General features: G+C 35.7%; 1 protein-coding gene and 1 long non-coding RNA gene across 2 annotated transcripts in view; one reads left to right on the top strand and one right to left on the bottom strand.

Moving 5' to 3' along the window:
* Positions 1 to 4028, bottom strand: part of LOC5565019 (ATP-binding cassette sub-family A member 1) — a 60786-nt gene extending 56758 nt beyond the window's left edge. Inside the window, exon 1 of the mRNA XM_021853017.1 lies at positions 3345 to 4028. Within this exon, the coding sequence (XP_021708709.1) occupies positions 3345 to 3551 (207 nt within the window). The 5' untranslated portion in view covers positions 3552 to 4028. The remainder of the gene's footprint in view (positions 1 to 3344) is intronic.
* A 4914-nt stretch (positions 4029 to 8942) lies between these two features.
* LOC110678965 lies at positions 8943 to 9346 on the top strand. Its single transcript, XR_002502095.1, has 3 exons — positions 8943 to 9097; positions 9168 to 9242; positions 9309 to 9346. It is a non-coding gene; the product is annotated as an uncharacterized LOC110678965 (long non-coding RNA).
* The last annotated feature ends 9248 nt before the right edge of the window (positions 9347 to 18594 follow it).

Raw genomic sequence — 18594 nt, 5'->3', positions numbered from 1 at the left:
ACTTGGTCTTAATCGACTAGTCATCTTTGTAGCCAATTAGTTACACGGAGAAAAATCAGCAGAATTTGAAACAACCAATTTGTTGGTTGAATTTCAAACTAGAATATTGTTTGTTCTTAGGTCTGCGTGTGATTGTTTCAAACTAATGATTGCATTGAAAATGAAACAATAAAACAGTTGTTTCTAACTTGGGATTTTGTTAAATCTAACAATAATTCTGGTAGTTACAAACCAATTTATTTGTTTATGTCAATTAAGCTTTAGTTTGTTCGTACCATTTATTAGATTGTTTACTCTTGTTTATATATCTGAAATTCAAACTAAAACTTCAGGTAGATTCAAGTAATTTTCAATATTAAATTAAACTGATATTTTGTTTGAAAAACGAAACTACGAAAGGCCACTCCATCTTGCTTGTTCTAGTTTTGGAATTATGTTGATTGTGGGAAATATAAAGACTGTGCTAGTGGAGATTATTTGACCTGACAACTCTTCCAAGAGGTTTTGTACGGTAAGTGATGCATATTAATCTTTTTTTTTCATTTGATTTGATTTGAATTTATTGGGTGGCCCAACTCTAGTTCATTAATTTATCTATTTTCAGATAATAGACAACCATCTTCTTCTCCTTGCAGGCTTTACGTTTTCACTTGGACAAAGCTTGCATCTCAGCTCAGTGTGCAGTGAGCACTTCCACAGTTAATTAACCGAGAGCTTTCTTTGCCAAAGTTGTCATTTTCACATTCGTATTCGTGGCAAGTACGATGTACTCCATGCCCAAGGTAGTCAAGGAAATTTCCACTACGAAAAGATCCTGGACCGCCCGGAAATCGAACCCAGACACCTTCAGCATGGCTTTACTTTGTAGCCGTGTACTCTAACCACTCGGCTAATGAAGGCTCCTGACAAACAATGCTTCGCAACAAGGTTCAATTGAACAATAATGATCATTTGTAATTGTACATCATTTTTCTAAAAATACACATCATGTACTTGTACTACTGTACTACTATTTATGAAACAAAAAAAAAACAGAAAAACCAAACCTCATTTACAACAAAACGATTGTTTGATTTAAACAACAAATTTGTTTGTTGCGATCTAAGAAATGTTATATTCAAACTAAAGTTTCTAGTTTGAAACAACCTAAAGAGTTGGTTGTTTCGTGAACTGTCAAACGGAACAACCAAAATGTTGGTTGTTGCAAACAAGAAATTGTTGAATTTAATTTATTTCTCGCAAAAAAATCAACCTAATAATTTAAATTGTTTCAACCAAGTGACAATGTTATCGCAAACTAATATTTTGTTTGTGCAATATTCAAAGTTGAATTTTGTTTGAAATTAACTAGATTTTGTTTGATTTTAACAAACTTTTTTCTCCGTGTACTCATGCTGATTTTGATTCTGATCATGTCCCTGTTACATTTCAAACATCCCATGAAGCGGTTCTCAATCCTATCAGCTCCACTTTCAATTATTTTCGAGCCGACTGGAATATATATGAAACGCATATTGACTCTAATCTTGATGTTAACATTTCATTCCAAACTAAACTTGATATTGACAATGGTCTTGAAACTTTAACAAATCCCATTGTTGAAGCCAGAAGGATTGCAATTCCAAAATGTGAAGTAAAATTTGAATCCGTGATTATAGACGATGATCTTAAACTCTTGATCCGTCTTAAAAACGTGAGGAGAAGGCAATTTCAACGAACTCGCGATCCTGCTATGAAAATTAGGATTTGCAGAAAAAAAATAAAAAAAATCCACAATTAAGAAAGAAAATAAAATTTTTAAATTGGACCCTGGCTCTAAGCCCTTTTGGAAATTATCTAAAATTTTGAAAAAAAAAACCTCAAAAGGCAATACCGGAATTACAAGAGGAAAACAAATTATTATTAATTGTGAAAAAGCTCAAAAACTTGCTATGCAGTTTGAAAGCGCACACAATTTTTATTTAGAACTTACTAGTCCAATAGAAAATCAAGTTACTCAGGACTTCGAAAACATTCTCAATCAAGAGAACGTTTTCGAAAATGCCTGGGAGACTGATTTGGAAGAAGTGATAACTATTATTAAAAAAATCAAAAATATGAAAGCTCCTGGCGATGATGGAATTTTCAACATCCTCATCAAGAAATTTCCAGAATGTATTTTTTCATTCCTAGTTGATATATTTAACAAATGTTTTCAGTTGGCATATTTTCCTGACAAATGGAAAAATGCCAAGGTTGTACCAATTTTCAAAACAGGCAAAAGTTCTGCAGAAGCTTCTAGCTATCATCCAATCAGAAGCTATCATCCAATTCAGAAGATTCTAGCTATCATCCAAATGCTTTCCTCCATCAGTAAACTTTTTGAATAGGTCATTTTGAACAGAATGATGGTCCACATCAACGAAAATTCCAAACAACAACGTTCCAACAAATCTGAAGGCTATTCTACTGGTCTTGCTCTTCTAGACATAGAAAAAGCATTCGACAGTGTTTGGTATGAAGGTTTGATCGTAAAATTAAAAAAAAATGATTTTCCAACATACTTTGTTAGAATAATTCAAAGTTATCTGTCAAATCGTACACTTCAGGTTAATTATCAGAACTCCAGGTCTGAAAGACTTCCTGTAAGAGCTGGTGTTCCTCAAGGCAGCATTTTGGGACCAATATTATACTATATTTTCACATCTGACTTACCTGAGTTACCTCAGGGATGTCAAAAATCGTTGTTTGCAGATGACACAGGCCTCTTCGCCAAAGGACGAAGTCTGCGTGTCATCTGTAGTCGATTGCAAAAAAGTTAGGATATTTTTTCTTCATACTTGCAAAAATGTAAGATGTCACCTAATTCTTCTAAAACTCAAATTATAATGTTCCCACATAAACCGAAAGCTCTTTTTTTGAAACATTCAACTAGACATATTGTCACAATGAGAGGGGCTCCAATAAATTGGTCTGATCAAGTTAAGTAACTAGGGCTAATGCTTGATAAAGATTTAACATTCAGAAATCACATTGCAGGCATTCAAGCCAAATGTAACAAATATATTAAATGTCTCTATATTCACTTATTAACAGGAAATCAAAATTTTGTCGTAAGAACAAGCTTTTGATCTTCAATAAAATTATCAAGCCAGTCATGTTCTATGCTGTACCATTATGGACTAGCTGTTCTAATACCAGAAAGAATGCTCTGCAGAAGATTCAAAATTTAAGTTTCGAAAATGATTCTGAAGCTTCTTATATTTTATTTTTTGTTCTAGGATCGAGCACGAAGATATTTCGTTTTCGTACATTGATTTTTTCGAGGACACCCTAATTCTCGCAATGCAATAAACAAACCTTACCTGCGACGAAACCCGGGACAGCTGCACTGGTGTATTATCGGCACTCCCTTGAATCGCACCGCCCCGTTGAAATCCGGACCGACTGAAGGCGTACAGTGCGATGACCACCACCGGAAACAGCGTATTCAGCACATTCCGCACCGGGTGCCGTTGCTTTTCCTTCCAGGCTTTCGACAGGAAAATCCTAATCAAGCCGCCGGTCATCATCAAGTGGTCATCAATCGAGTTCCGCTTAGTCCATCGCCAGTTTCGGGCAGCAAACCAATAATAACAACACACACACACACAAAATCACGCCCTCACTCCCGGTCTGTTTATTATTGACCACTAGGAAAAGCGTGAGCGGAAAGGGGAAAAATCGCACACGCGAGAGGAGAGCCACTCACTATGTCGCACTACACACTTCTGCGTCGCTTTCTCCCTATTTTAGAAAGGGGCAGCTTTTGTTCCCCCTCAAAAGAAGAGCACTTAAATTTCGCGGTTAGACCTTCAATGTCGTTCCGAGGACTCCATTGCGAGTTGAGATTAGATAGCGACCGCGATTTATCGATTAGTACGTGCCTGTTATCGCACCCGTTGCACTGTTTTCGTTTCGGTACTGATTACGAAGAAAAAGTCGAATCAACGACGTCTACCCCGCCACGAACGCGAACCACGAATGGAAGTCACTCATTCGCATCTGGCGACGACGCGGAGCTTTGTTGCGATGAAGTAGGATTGGGCGAACACTCCGTGGTTATTCGATTTTTACTCTGTCCATACTCATTAGTGTGGGACAAAATTTAGATTCTCGCTCCAGTCCACTTTTTGGATTGCATTTAGGACCCATAACAACTGTGCAAAATTTCAGCTCGATCGGAGAAACTATATTTTAACGCCAGCCGTTCAAAGTTTCTATGGGATTTACTATGGGAAAACTTACTTTTGCATAGAAAAATCGCCAGAGGTCGCTCATTGACCTCTATAAAAATTCTGAATACAGACCTCGATAGGTATTTTTATGATGAAGAATATTGCCGAAGACCGCGAAACAATCCGACACTTGTGAAAAAAGTTATTGAATGAAAACCTGTTGGCAAGGCGACGTTGATTTACACGTAAAAGAATAACAATAATAACAAAATCAGCCAAAATTTCCGAAAAGTCTATGCTCAATAACTTTTTTTACAAGCATCGGATTGATTTGCGGTCTTCGGCAATGTTGTTCATCGTAGAAATACCTATCGAGATCTGTATTCGGAATTTTTATAGAGGTCAATGGGCAACCTCCGGCGATTTTTCTTTGCAAAAGTAAGTTCTCCCATAGTAAATCCCATACAAACTTTGAACGGCTGGCGCTAAAATATAGTTTCTCCGATCGAGCTGAAATTTTGCACAGTTGTTATGGGACCTAAATGCAATCTAAAAAGTGAACTGGAGCGAGAATCTAAATTTTTCATGTAACCGTGTCCCAGGCTAATACTCATACCCATAAAAAATTACGTCAAACGCGAACCAAAAAAAACAGTTGACGTCTGTTTGTCTGTGTCAAGCTACACACTCGGTTACCAACGGCTTTTAAGACGAGATTTGATAACAATATCTTTAATATGAACTTAAATAGTATATTCATGTGTATTCAAAATTTTAGCATTTTAGCTCATAATGAGAAAAATCAATGTAGTCATAATCTTAAATATCGATTTTATTTCATGATAAGCCCAATGCTAGTATAAATTTCTCCTCAGCAAGACACGTCACGTGAGAAGTCATGACGCGAATGTGCGACTGTTTTGTTACGTTGCACTCACCACTACTGCGGTAAAGGGCTTAGTTATACATTTTGTTTGCCACACGGAGAAATATTTTTACCTAATTTTTGAGTTTAGTTTACCCAAAATTAGGTATAGTTTCAACCCAAAATCTCTCGGTTTTCTCTTTCTCCCACACGAATGTTGTTAAAAATAGAGAGAGCTGCATCTATCCAATGGGGGTACTTTGGCCCAATAAGCCAAATTTGGGTAAATGCAACTTTTCTTATGTTTGGGTCGAAAGAACTCAAATTTGCGTTAAATCAACCCAAAATTGAGTATATTTTTCTAATGGAATTAAAGCCAAACTACCTAGTGGGGACCTTGGAAATTTAGCCAAAATTGAGTTATTGGGCTCAACTACGGAATTGCGTTGAAACAACCCAAAATTGAGTTGAATTCCGTCTCCGTGCACTGTTCTCACTGGGTCGACACTCTCAAAGCTCGATTGATGACAAAAGCTACACGCAAACAAATTTTGTTGTATAGGGTAAGCGTTCCCTTAGTTGTGGGTGTTCCTATAGTTGCGGTAGTACCGTTTTCATTGATTTTATTACACTATTCACAGAACCGACACTGCCAATCGACGTATTAGCTTGTTGATACACGAAATAGCTGAAAACACCGTTCAAATTGCTTTAAAACTGATGAAATATCACTAAAATTGTCAAAACTCTTTTCTTACTTGTACCAATAGTTGCGGTAAAGTGTTCCTATAGTGGAGGATCCCATAAGAAAACAACGGATACCGCAACTATAGGAACACAAATTAAATATATACCGCAACTAAAGGAACAGTGTACCAATGGACCGATGCACGAGTTCACTAATTTGACGTTTGAGCGGTGCCGAATTCACTTGTTGCTATGGTTACGTAAATAACACGGCACCGCTCAAACGTCAAATAGTGAACTCGTGCATTGGTCCATAGTGGAGGTATTATTTTTCACTGACATGCCGTGGATTACTGCGATGGAATCATTTTTCTCATTAAGTCAATGCTCGTTACTTTCCGTTACAACAGTACTTCCCAAACTGTGCGCCGCGGCGCCCTGGTGCGCCGTAGCACTTCTTCAGGGGCGCCGCAAGTTAACTCATGATTAAATTTGATATCTTCCCATTATCTTAGAAAACCTCTCAAATTTTCGAGAAAATAAGTACTGGTCAGACTCGTTTAAAGAAAACCGTTCTTCGACGACTTTTAAACAAATTATATCTGTTTTCATCGACTGTCATTGGAACATTCATTGTTGAGAACTTTTGAACTCGTTTTTAGAATTTAAGGCCTACCGCACAGTGTCGTCAAGCATTGTGCTGAGCAATGATACTTCGATTCCCACTTCATCCGGAAAACTTTTCATAAGGAATGTTTTCCGATTGTGTCAACAGAGCGTTGAGTGCTGGTCCGTTGTCTAAAGTGGTGCTTCTTGCAAGAGACAAAATGGTCCACTGGAAGCATTAAACTGTTGGATGCAATTAGGTTGACTATATTTATTTGATTGACTCAAAACACAGCAATTAAGACTAGTTTTGCTCAGATTGTTAGGTTTGTCATCGTAATTGTTGATAAAATGTATACGTATGTATATGTAAAATGTTATATGTATTATATTTATATTAATGTAATATGTAAAATGCTACAAAGGAATAAAAAAACAGAGATGTTACCAAGAGGAGCAAAAAAATGAAAATTTAATTAAACATTTACAGCTCAGAAAATACTAATTTTTGAAGACTTGCTTTCCAATTTATTATACGTTAAATGTCCAATCTTATTTTTTATTTGAGTTTTGAGAACTGAAGCTTCTCTATCACGTTTTTTTTATCCCATTCCTCTCCTCGCACAATTTATAAGTTTCTAAAAAATTTTTGGCGTTTAGGCATTGATTGTAATTTGTTTGTAAAAATTCCATTTATCCCTAAGGATTAATGTAGCAAAATACTCACTTACTAGAACAGAAGTTTCACGAGTTCACATTTTATTTGCAACAGCATATTTGTGTGAGTAAATGTGCGAAGAAATTGGAGTATTCCAATCAGAGTCAAAAAATGTCAAAGAAAATTTATGTTTACACTTTCTATTGGAGATTTTACTTTGGAAAGCATTGGCAACTACAGTAATCGAACATCAAAATGATAAAGTCAGGTCCACTTTTTTTTCAAAGGGCGATGAAATTTACAAATTACGAATATCATTTGAATTGATATTCATTGACATTTGAAGGCCCTGATCCCAATATCGTTTGAAAATTGGCATTAAAAACTAAACACATTTTTGGTTTCAAAGATAACTTTGGAAGTTGTGCTTAGAAAAGGACACAAAATGTCTATAAATTGCAGCGAACATCACTTTGTGTTTATAGTTTTAATTAAGGTGATCAAAGTATTTTAGAAAGATCGTTATGCGAATATAATTTGGCCATCCACGGCAAAATCAAATGGAAGTGGCCAAATTATATACGCGTAACGCACTGTCCAAAATACATAAAACACCCGAATAATCCTCCATCCAATTATTTTAGTGTTGTTCTGTCTATATTGAAAGTATTATACTTCTGGTATAGATAAATACAAAAAAGGTATCTCATGTATAAGAATGTCCTCAGCCTTCAGATTTTAGCTCCGGTGCGCCGCGCCGTTTCCAGAGAATTGCCAAGGGCGCCATGATCTAAGAAAGTTTGGGAACCTCTGCGTTACAACATTAACATGTACATTAATTGCGCTTCATGAATTTAGGCGGTTATATGAAGTTCAATCGTGCTTAATAGCTCCACTATTGGTACATCTACCCTAATGTACCGAATCCATGGTACACTCAGGTAAATTAATTAACGAATTTCATAAATTTTCCCTTATGAAGCATTGAAAAATCTATAAAAGCCGATTTCAGAAGGCTAATATGGATTTCATACCATTGCTATGATAACCATAATCGAGAAAATAGGAGAACATAATGAGGGTATACAAATGTCATTGCGCGCCTTATGATCTCCATTGTTCTAATGAATAATTCCATTAATGATACCATATTTCATAAGGCTGTTATGTATTTCATATTAGCTCAATGGAAACCACAATTGCGAAGTAAGTTATACACAATTAATGTATATCAATCCCATTAAGCCGCCTTATGATTCACATAGATGTACCTAGTGTGAAAAACGCATAAGATTGTTATTATGAAAATTTGCAGCATGAAAACACTGCCGTCGTTGGCATCCAACATATTTACTGCGTCAACTTTTTCCGTTATGGAAAGTCCAGTTATGGGAAAGCAATGGACGATTGTCGATAAAACGGAAATGTGGATTCAAATACAATTCACGGAGAAAAATCAGTCCAGTTTGAAACAACCAATTTTTTGGTAGAATTTCAAACTAAAAATTTGGTTGTTTTCAGGTCCAAGTATGATTGTTTCAAACTGGAGAATGCATTGGAAATTAACTAATAAAATGGTTGTTCCAATCTTAGGTTTTAGTAAAAACTAACAGTGATTTTGGTAGTTTCAAACCAATTTATTAGTTTATGTCAAATAAGTTATAGTTTATTTCTTCCATTATTTAGGTTGTTTGTTTTTGTTCAGATATCTGAGAATCAAATTAAAACATTAGGTAGATTCAAACAATATTCAATATCAAACTGAAGGCCCAAACGCAATGATAGCGGAACGGCAACGGAATGCGGAACCGGTTCGCCAGCAAGAATCACACCATCTCGACTGAGCTGTCAATGGATGAAAGTGAGCCAACACTGAATCGACAAGCAAATTATAGTTCATGCTGGCGAACCGGTTCCGCTTTCCGTTGCCGTTCCGCTATCATTGCATTTGGGCCTTGAATTGCTGTGCGGTGGACAACTCCATTTTACTTTTTCTTGTTGGAAGTTATAGTTAAATTGGAAAATTTACAGTGCTACTAGTAGTAATTATTTTGATCTGTTACTCTTTTCATGAGGTTTTGTACGGTAAGTGATGCATATTATTATTTTTTTATTGAGTGATCCAGCTTTAGTTGATTGTATAATCTGTTTTCAGATAATGGACAATGGATGCCAGCCTCCACAATGGTTTTGTGACTTCGCTTGATATATGCGACTTACGTCTAAAAAAGTAGGTTATAAATTATAATGAAATTCTTTATCAAACCAAGCTACAACAACATTGTTTTCCACACAGGTTTTGATGTTTTCCACCCATTATCTTGCATGAAATGCTATGCAAAGATCGCTGCGCATTTTGGACGGTCTGACGATAAAATGCATTGTAATTCTGGATATTTGAACAAAAATAAACATTTGAAACTTCTCCTTCCTTTGATTATTTCATTCATGAAACAAAAGAAAAATGAAAAAGCAACCCACATTATACAACTAAAAGATTGCTAGATTCAACCAATAAATTTGTTTGTTTCTATACACTTAAGAAAACCGTCCCCTTAAAAACAGGTGCATTTGCACATACGTTGCTTAATTTTGCCCTTTCATTAATTTTATTTGTACCATTTATTTATCACATTTTAATCAAATACCTTTAATTTGTGTAATGCATACATGTCATTTGAGTCACATTTATAGTATGTGAAGCCTTTGAACTCGTTCGCATCTCGAATCACACAGTGGAAACAAAGATGGCTACCGAAAAAAGTTTCCAGCCAGCGAAAACATTGCTTGGAACATCGATGAAATTTTCCGGTGAATTGTCGAGTGGCGCTAGGAATCTGTAAGTAACTGTGTCCATTTTTCCAATTCATTTATTCTTATTGTTTTTTTTTTCTTCATAGGGTTTGAAGACGTCGAAATAATAGAAGATTGGTTGGCCTGTGAAAACTCAGAAGAGACCGAAACAAATATGGTTGAGCCAAGGGATTCATCTGCAGTTGAAGCTATCAGTTCAAGAGGACCGAGCGAGCAGAAGCCTACCGAGCAAATCACAGCCGATACTGAAGTGTGTCGTGAGACTGAACCAAGCCCAAAGATCCCAGATCCGTCGATCGATTCCAGCAGCAGCAGTACCAGTACCAACACTCCATGGGAAAACAACAACATCGGATGATTTGCCCAGTTCCTTACCTTACCTTACTGCTTCGCGACTAAAAATGGGTGAACCAACGTGCGAAGTTTGATTTTTGACCAACTTTGCCGCGTCGCGAGTCACTTCGCTATATTGCGCATCTTTGTCCTCCGCCGTGTGCATTATGCGCACTATTGAGAATCGAGTTGTGACGCGGCGAAGTTGATCAAAAATCAAACTTCGCACGTTGGTTCATCTATTTTTAGTCGCGAAGCAGTATACATAAATCTGTATAATAAACATTTTGTATCTAACTATTCACCATTGGATTTCCCTTGAAACATCTGGTAAACAATATTTTGTTTTCTGGTGATGTTTCATTAAATTCATAAACTGTTTCCATCCTTCGTCAATACTCCATTGGTAAATAGTTTGGAAATTGTTCGTAAACTTAATCAAAATATTTCTGATTCAGAAAACAAAAATGTTTACCGTGTACTTTCAATGAAAAGAAACATTTCAAACCACTTCCTAAATTGATATGAAACGTCAATAAATACGATTGATGCGACCCTTAAAAAGTATGTGCGTGAAGTATGGAGTCAATTTGAATTCATCATGATTTTAATGAAAACAGTGATTAGAAATAATCCATTGATTTCGCACATACTATGCATATGCGAACCCCCATTGCAAAAATCCATGTGGGTTTGCACATGCATCAAATGAGGACATTATCTTGAGTGTACGAGGATTGTTAGATCCAAACTAATGTTTCCAGTTTGAAATAACCTAACGCGTTGGTTGTTTCAAGAAACGTCAAATGAAACAACCAAAATTTTGGTTGTTGCTAACAAAAATATGTTTGAATTTAATTGAATTCTTGCAAAACCATCAACACAAGATTTTAGTTTGTTTCAATAAAGTGACATTGTTAAATTAAACTAATATTTTGTTTGTGCAATATTCAATGTAGAATTTAGGTTGAAATTAACTAGATTTTGTTTGGTTTTAACAAACTTTTTTCTCCGTGAAGGACAATAATGGTTGCGGTTACGTCATCAATATATTGTACTCCGGATATTTTTTTCAATATCTGCGTTAGAAAATGGCTTGACCAACGTGTAAATATCGGATGTTCATTCTTTACCGCGTCCTCGATGAGGAATAGTAATAAGGCTATCCATGAGGACTTCCGTGAAGCTATTTTATCAGAAAAATCATATAAGATCAAATCATCAATCGACATATATGTTTCAAATTACGTCTTATGCATTTGACATGCTAAACAGTTGAAGTGTTACTGCCACCTAATAAACATTACGCACCCGGATAAAAAATACAATACAAAAACAATATAACGTATTGTAACAGTATCATTCAATATATTGGAAATACAATACAGTATATTGAAAAATGACAATACAATTACAGTACAATATATTGTTTTGAACAGTTCACAGAATGGTATATGAGATTTTTGAAATATAATGTATGGGTGGTTAAGTATCGTAACAATACAAATATAGATATTTTCTCATACAAACATTTTGAAAATATAATACGATGTATTGTTCATGTATTATCTGGATTAGCAATTCGTGTATTGTTTTACAATACAAAAACAATTCAATATCATGGTTGCATTCGTCGTTACAGCTAATGTCAAGTGACTTCTAAAAAACTACTTATTTTTACTTTTTGAATATTTTTCACCCAACATTTCTTGCTTTCTGAACTTGTTTTGTTTATTTCTTTCAGCAAAGCTACATAGAAAATAGCAACAGTTGTTTTACGCGAAAATAGGAATTTGACCAAAATTGTAAGGTATAAAACCAATTAAAAACAATACAATGTTCTGTTACAATATATTATATTGTTTTTGAATTGTATATCCAAACAAGATTAATATTGCTTCGACATTCAATTACAATACGCTGTATTGTATCCAATACGTTATATTGTACATTAATGGTTTATTCCATTCACTGAATGATACGTTTTTATCCGGGCAGCTACGATCTGGTTTAAGTTATATATATGTACATCATATATGTACATATATGTACATCTTGTATGCAGTACATATCGAGTTATCAGCAGAGCATACAACTTATACTGTACCATAGGACGAGGTCAAGAGGCGCAATCGCTGTTGTCAAACTGAAGAAGACGAAAAACCGAGGGGCGCAACAGCTCTAAATTTTGTTGAATGGCGCATGATGGATTTTTATTTATTTTCTAGGGGTACGACACTCGCAGGTTATCTCCATTTTAGGCCAAAAGTGAGCCGAAATGCAAAAAATGTTCATATGAGTCAAACTTCCAACGAAATAAATAAAATGAATAATAATTCACTAAAAATCGATAAAATTCGAAAAAATCGGATAAAATCTGAAATAATTCATCGAATCGACTAAAGTCGATGGGCACCCCTAAAACTCGAATGTCAAATTTTAGTGTTTATTTTATTTCGGTTTCACTTTTCGCGACTACGAAGCAAAAAAAGATTCTACAAAGCACTCGCACCAATAGATCGTTGCATGCTTGACCTAACCTCGAAACTCCATATAAATAAAATGTCAACAATTCCAGCAGTGAATGTCAACTCCATATAAAAAAAATCTAAACAATTCCAGCAGTGAGTGTCAAAGAGCAGGACAGTCAATTGAGCGTGATGAAAGAGGGACAGAGAAGGAGAATTTTTCGTGACGTCACCATGCACTCTTCTATGGAAAACCTCGTAAGGAACTGCCATCGTGTGCGTGAAAAAAAAAAAAAACAAAAAATATCTTTTTCCTTGTTTTTCTCACAGAAAACTGAATCAGCAGCTTCGTAGTCGGAATTTGCCCGCTGTGGACGTTACTTGGCACTGCACTGTGTTTTATTTTCTCATGTCTTCTACAAAGTTGTTAAACATCTTAAAACGCGTGGTTTTGCTGAACATCGCACCTCTCTATCTCTTAAAGTAAAAGAATTATCAGTCGAATTCGTTTTAATAAGGCTTATTTGTTTGATAGTAAAAACCAATGCAAAGACGCTTATAGACAAAAGTTTTTATCAACTACCGAAAGGGGAGATATAGTACTTTCATGATTTGTAAGAGTTGTTTGCGCCATTTTGCGCCGAAGCCAGTTATAGAGGCCTAAACTACCCTTTAAAAAAAGAACTATTTATGAATAACTTTGTTACTTCAAAAGATAGGGTCATGTTCAGCAAAAACACAGGTTTTTCCATGACAAACAACTTTGTAGAAAACACAAAAAATGTTAAAAATCGTGGAAAAAAGTTACACATACAACGGTATATATCTCAAAAAGTATAAGAGATAGAAAAATCGTGTCTTCGACAAAGTTGTTTCAAATAGCCAATTCTACAACTTTGCAGAAGACACCATATGTCTATTTAAATGTTTTGAAAAAATAGTTTTTCTATCTCACTGCTAGGTGGATTGATCACAAAACTTTTTGCTTCAAAAGATGCGCTTTAATACACCAAGAAGCTTCTCCGAACAAACTATATCGCTAAAATCAATGGTTTGGGCGCTATTAGAAAAGCGCATGAAATCAAGAAAACAAAACACAGTGCAACGAAGGATTTTCGTGATACGCAGCGACTGCAGCGGCCACTGGCAGTTGTTTACTATCGTGGTGAAGAAACGTCAGTTTTCATGACTGATGCGAAGACACAGACACAGGCAAAGCAAAGATTTCGATATGTATTTGGCGATTTTCAATAGGATATGTGGGATAAAGCTCATTAAATGAGATTTTTGGGATAATTCAGGATTTTGTCGATTATTATCATTTTAAAGCTGGTTTGCTACTGACAAGAAAAGGAATCGCCTATCTTGATGCGTGGAAAATTTCTTCTCAGAAATGGTCCAGGAATTCACATTTTTCTGATCACAGTACACTGCTGAGAAGAAATGTCATTTTAAATGAGATTCTCTAGGAAATTTCTTGACCCATTCAGTCAAGGAATTCCTTTACTTTTCTTGAGCAAAACAAAATACTTAGCTTTAAGCTAAGTATGCTGTTTCGCTCAAGAAAAGTAAAGAAATTCCTTGATTGAAAGAGTCAAGAAATTTCCTACAGAGAGTCCCCTTTGAAGTGACATTTCTTCTCAACTGCGTACTGCGATCAGAAAAATGTGACTTTCTTGACCATTTCTTGGGAGAAATTTTCCACGCATCGAGATAGGCGATTCCTTTTCTTGTCAGTAGCAAACCGGCCTTTACTGTGAAAATTACTCAGCAGAAAACACAAAATTAGTAAAAACTATAAAAAAAACCTTGATAATCGATCAAATGTGCAAAATCCGATAAAATGAATTTAGTCTGAGATAACTTAGAAAATCAAATGAAATAGGGTCGTATCGCACGAAAATTAAAACGAAATTGATTAGTGTCGTTCCCCTATACACTCAAGAAAATAGCTTCCTTCAATTCATGAGAATTTGCACATACATTGCTCAAATTTCCAAAATAATTAGTTTTATTTGTATCATATATATAGCATTTGAAACATATTCAAAGTATGTGCAAGTAATACGTTCTTCTGAAGCACATTGTGCAAAAAATATGGCGTCCGTGTGAAGGTTTCGCGGTAGTGATTTCGTTGAGCTGTATTTATCCAGCGATATTTTGGCTGCATCGGAAAGTATATTTACTGAAGTTCAATACTTTGATATTGTTTTAACTTATGTTTACTTTTATGCAGATGGAGAAATCAAATTTCATCTGAAAGATGTAATAGCAAAAAAAGAGTCTAGTACACGACACTGAAGACGGCCTTACAGTTGAGGTCGAAATACGCGTATCTGTCAAAGGATACAAACTCTAGTGGAATTAAATGGTATAGTACTAAATTCGGTTTTTTTTCATCTACTTAAAAAAAGATTACCGACAGATGAACTCGCTGCCCACAGAGATTGTGTACACTCAAGAAAATAGCTTCCTTCAATTCATGAGAATTTGCACATACATTGCTCAAATTTCCAAAATAATTAGTTTTATTTGTATCATATATATAGCATTTGAAACATATTCAAAGTATGTGCAAGTAATACGTTCTTCTGAAGCACATTGTGCAAAAAATATGGCGTCCGTGTGAAGGTTTCGCGGTAGTGATTTCGTTGAGCTGTATTTATCCAGCGATATTTTGGCTGCATCGGAAAGTATATTTACTGAAGTTCAATACTTTGATATTGTTTTAACTTATGTTTACTTTTATGCAGATGGAGAAATCAAATTTCATCTGAAAGATGTAATAGCAAAAAAAGAGTCTAGTACACGACACTGAAGACGGCCTTACAGTTGAGGTCGAAATACGCGTATCTGTCAAAGGATACAAACTCTAGTGGAATTAAATGGTATAGTACTAAATTCGGTTTTTTTTTCATCTACTTAAAAAAAGATTACCGACAGATGAACTCGCTGCCCACAGAGATTGTGTAGAAGACCAATACGAGTCGCTCCAAAAAGTTGGTAATTTTTGGTTTGTTTTCTTCTGCTGCTCATTCTAATTCATTGTTTCATCGTACTACACATATTGAAACTGTTCTAATATGTTTATCAGACTATATAATAAACTTTATTTATATTCACTTATTTGTTTTGCTCATTATTGGATTTAACAAGAAAAAACAAAAAAAAACCTTCATTGAAATGATTTGGTCGGTCAATATACTCCATTGAGGCCACCCATGTAAAGTATGTGCCTGGATTATGGATGGATATGAAATAATCATGCTTTCAATGGAAATTAAGATTGGCGACAATCTATTCATTACGCACATGCTTTCCATATGCAAACCCCCATTGCAAAAATCCATATGGGTTGGCACATGAATCAAATGAGGACATTATCTTGAGTGTGATGATTTGACAGCTGCGGTAGCTTTTCGTTGCACCGTAAAACGGAAAGTTTTCCCTGAAATTGCAATATTTAATCAATGGATCATTGAAGGTTGTTTTTGTCAGTGCTCATCGCATCAAAACAAAGGCGTCACTGTATATGGGATTTAACATTGTGACAGCATTGCAGTTCTGTCAAACACACAAGGCTACGGTGGCGCTATCTATGCTTTCCATAGCGGCCGTTTTGGTTATTTTAATGATCCATTACCTTTGTTGAATTGGGTCCTAAAGCCCTGTCCCAATTTTAGTATCAAACGCTCAAGTATAGGGCAAAAACACATGTTTACTCAATTTTTAAATGATTTTCAGTCCAAAAAACATTTTTTTATGATTTTTGAGATTTTGTCCCACCCTTTGGTTTAAACTCAAATTTTGGGTATATTTTGTTTTCCGTGTCCCTGCTGAAATGTCAGATAGGAACAACCCCAGTGTTAAAACTATATGCCCTGTGGCATTTTTGTCGAAACTGTGAATGTCAAACATGATCACAAGTGTCAAGGTTCATATTTGGAATCATTTTTAAAATTGAAGTTTAAAAATGTTATAGTCGTTATTTGAGTTAGAAAAAATGCTAAAGTAGTTGCAAGAACATGCTCTTTCGTATTATTAAATAAAAACAAGAATTCATTAAACATTTTAGGACCCAATTCAACACTTTCACACTATTTACCGGCTTAAACACAAGTTCAATAATTATGTCCGCCCCAACTTTTCTGACACTAAACGCGCAGCAGTTACTTTTTTCACTCTTTTTTTTGGATTTGGATTTGGATTGGATTTGAATTGGATTTGGATTGGATTTGGATTGGATTTGGATTGGATTTGGATTGGATTTGGATTGGATTTGGATTGGATTTGGATTTGGATTTGGATTGGATTTGGATTTGGATTTGGATTGGATTTGGATTGGATTTGGATTGGATTTGGATTGGATTTGGATTGGATTTGGATTGGATTTGGATTGGATTTGGATTGGATTTGGATTGGATTTGGATTGGATTTGGATTGGATTTGGATTGGATTTGGATTGGATTTGGATTGGATTTGGATTTGGATTGGATTTGGATTGGATTTGGATTGGATTTGGATTGGATTTGGATTGGATTTGGATTGGATTTGGATTGGATTTGGATTGGATTTGGATTGGATTTGGATTGGATTTGGATTGGATTTGGATTGGATTTGGATTGGATTTGGATTGGATTTGGATTGGATTTGGATTGGATTTGGATTGGATTTGGATTGGATTTGGATTGGATTTGGATTGGATTTGGATTGGATTTGGATTGGATTTGGATTGGATTGGATTTGGATTGGATTTGGATTGGATTTGGATTGGATTTGGATTGGATTTGGATTGGATTTGGATTGGATTTGGATTGGATTTGGATTGGATTTGGATTGGATTTGGATTGGATTTGGATTGGATTTGGATTGGATTTGGATTGGATTTGGATTGGATTTGGATTGGATTTGGATTGGATTTGGATTGGATTTGGATTGGATTTGGATTGGATTTGGATTGGATTTGGATTGGATTTGGATTGGATTTGGATTGGATTTGGATTGGATTTGGATTGGATTTGGATTGGATTTGGATTGGATTTGGATTGGATTTGGATTGGATTGGATTGGATTGATATTGTATGAGATTATGTGAGAATTAAATTAAAATAGGATTTAATTTAGTTTGGATTTATATGAGAATTCGGATTGAAATTGATTTTTTTTAAATTGCAATTATGTTTTATTTTGCGAATAAACTGCCCAATATGATTCAACACATCTAGCAGAGATTTGAGGATGTGATTGTATTCGGATCAGGGTGGGTGTACGGCTGTCAACTACAAACAAAGCTCGCCTAACAATCATCTCTCGGGCGGGCCGTCCCAAACAGCATCATCTCTCACGCGGGCCGACCCAAACAGTACAGGTCGAAACGTGGGCCATGCCAGACAGCAAATGCTGATGCATTTCAACACTCAAACAGCGTTATGCCTAGCAGCGTTGTGAGCCAAACGAATACACCCACAAAACATGAACGATAGGCGAACCTCGTTGCGTATACCCCCCCTGATTCGGATCGAGTGGGATATTTCGGCATGACGAGTGAAAAGCGAGAGAATAGGCGCGAAATTATCTAGGATTTCGGCTTCTGATGATCGGCAACGTCGAAATGTCTATGTATTGCGGCGCTTATATTGTGCTCTGCAAGATAAATCCACGTAATGCGATTATCTGAAATTGTCGATATACTGTCGTAGTGATAATGAAAATCACCAAATGTTTCAGATTTAGCAAATTTTAAACATTTGTGTCCTTGAAGGACGAAAAAATCCAAGCCTACTTGAATTTTGACGTTGCGTTTGAATTGCGCGCATATCTTCTGCGCGTTACCGCCGCCGCTGGATGTGGATTTAATATAAGCGCCGCTTATATCCGCTGCTCACTACTAAGCAGCGAGAGAGATTCAACGACGCCACGTCATCGTCGTTCTTTCCCTCGGTTCGTAGCACGCTTACTCAGTACCGA

The sequence above is a fragment of the Aedes aegypti genome, chromosome 3 (genome assembly GCF_002204515.2).
Source record: "Aedes aegypti strain LVP_AGWG chromosome 3, AaegL5.0 Primary Assembly, whole genome shotgun sequence".
NCBI classification, from domain to species: domain Eukaryota; kingdom Metazoa; phylum Arthropoda; class Insecta; order Diptera; family Culicidae; genus Aedes; species Aedes aegypti.
The sequence above is the reverse complement of the archived record's forward strand: the minus strand, read 5'-3'. Positions and strand labels throughout refer to the sequence as shown.